Source organism: Egretta garzetta, unplaced genomic scaffold (genome assembly GCF_000687185.1).
Source record: "Egretta garzetta isolate BGI_Z169 unplaced genomic scaffold, ASM68718v1 scaffold218, whole genome shotgun sequence".
Lineage (NCBI taxonomy): Eukaryota > Metazoa > Chordata > Aves > Pelecaniformes > Ardeidae > Egretta > Egretta garzetta.
The window spans coordinates 17,627-18,639 of record NW_009260618.1 but is presented as its reverse complement, the minus strand read 5'-3'; the positions used below and the strand labels follow the sequence as shown (position 1 = coordinate 18,639).

The 1,013-nt window shown below is 60.6% G+C and overlaps 1 protein-coding gene across 1 annotated transcript; it reads left to right on the top strand.

Moving 5' to 3' along the window:
* Positions 1-135: 135 nt before the first annotated feature.
* PTRHD1 (peptidyl-tRNA hydrolase domain containing 1) lies at positions 136-1,006 on the top strand. The gene is made up of 2 exons (XM_035900734.1): positions 136-283; positions 467-1,006. The coding sequence occupies exons 1-2, from the start codon at positions 194-196 to the stop codon at positions 635-637; spliced, it is 261 nt and encodes an 86-aa protein (XP_035756627.1). The 5' UTR covers positions 136-193; the 3' UTR covers positions 638-1,006.
* Positions 1,007-1,013: the final 7 nt, after the last annotated feature.

The window sequence follows — 1,013 nt, the reverse complement described above, 5'->3', positions numbered from 1 at the left end:
GGACCCCTGAGGGACACCACTCGTCACCGGTCTCCATCCAGACATCGAGCCATTGACCACTACCCTCTGGACACAACCATCCAGCCAGTTCCTTATCCACCGAACAGTCCACCCATCAAATCCATAGCTCTCCAATTTAGAGAGAAGGATGTTGTGGGGGGCCGTGTCAAAGGCTTTGCAGAAGTCCAGATAGATGACGTCCATTAAACCCTGCATTTCTGGAGGTTTACAACCTGTGTGGGCTCGCAGCCCCCAGCTCCTGCAGGACCAAAATGCCGTTTGGGTAAGACACGAAGCAATGGGGATGGCCCAACCTCGCGCCCGTGTGCCCGCAGCTGGCCACCTCCCTGCCCTGGCCACCGTCCTTGGTGTGAGCTCTCGCTTTGCCCCTTCCCCACCACCCCTGCCGGGTAGCCCAGCGCCGCCTCGCCCCCCAGCCCTCACAGCAGGCTCTGTCTCTCCCCAGGCTCCGGATGAAGCCGCCCTGACGACGCTGGCAGAGACCCTGAAGCAGCACGGCGTCGACCACGAAGTGTGGACTGAGCAGCCTGAGAACGTGGCCACCTGCCTGGCGCTCAGGCCTTACCCGAAGGACCAAGTGCACCAGCACCTGAAGAAATTTAAATTGTTGAAGTGAGCCCGACGGGGCACGGGCAGCTCCCCTCCTGCGCCAGAGCCGAGCTCACACCGGGCAGGCGCCCGGAGGAAAGCTGCTGTGTCCCGGGAGCGCTGTGCTGGCGCTCAGCAGCCAGGTAGTCGGCTCCGTGCGTGCTGATAGCGGTTACGTGGTGTGGAGGGGCTCTTTGGTGGGGAGGATTAAATGTTACTCTGTGCAGAAAGGGGCTACGCGTTGTATTAATCCACTTTCTGCATGCCGTTGATGTGCTTGTGGGTCATCCCACCGCCCAGCGCAGGCAAACTTCTGGGTTCTGCCGTGCTTGAAAATGTCTCTGCTGCTCTTTAGGGGCGACTCTTCCCTTGGGCAGCCCTTGGGGCTTCCCTGTCCATCTGTC

Coding starts and splice junctions, on each gene's coding strand:
- PTRHD1 (XM_035900734.1), top strand. CDS start 194: ATGACGTCCATTAAACCCTGCATTTCTGGAGGTTTACAACCTGTGTGG. Junction 284..466: donor AGGACCAAAATGCCGTTTGG/GTAAGACACGAA, acceptor GTCTCTCCCCAG/GCTCCGGATGAAGCCGCCCT.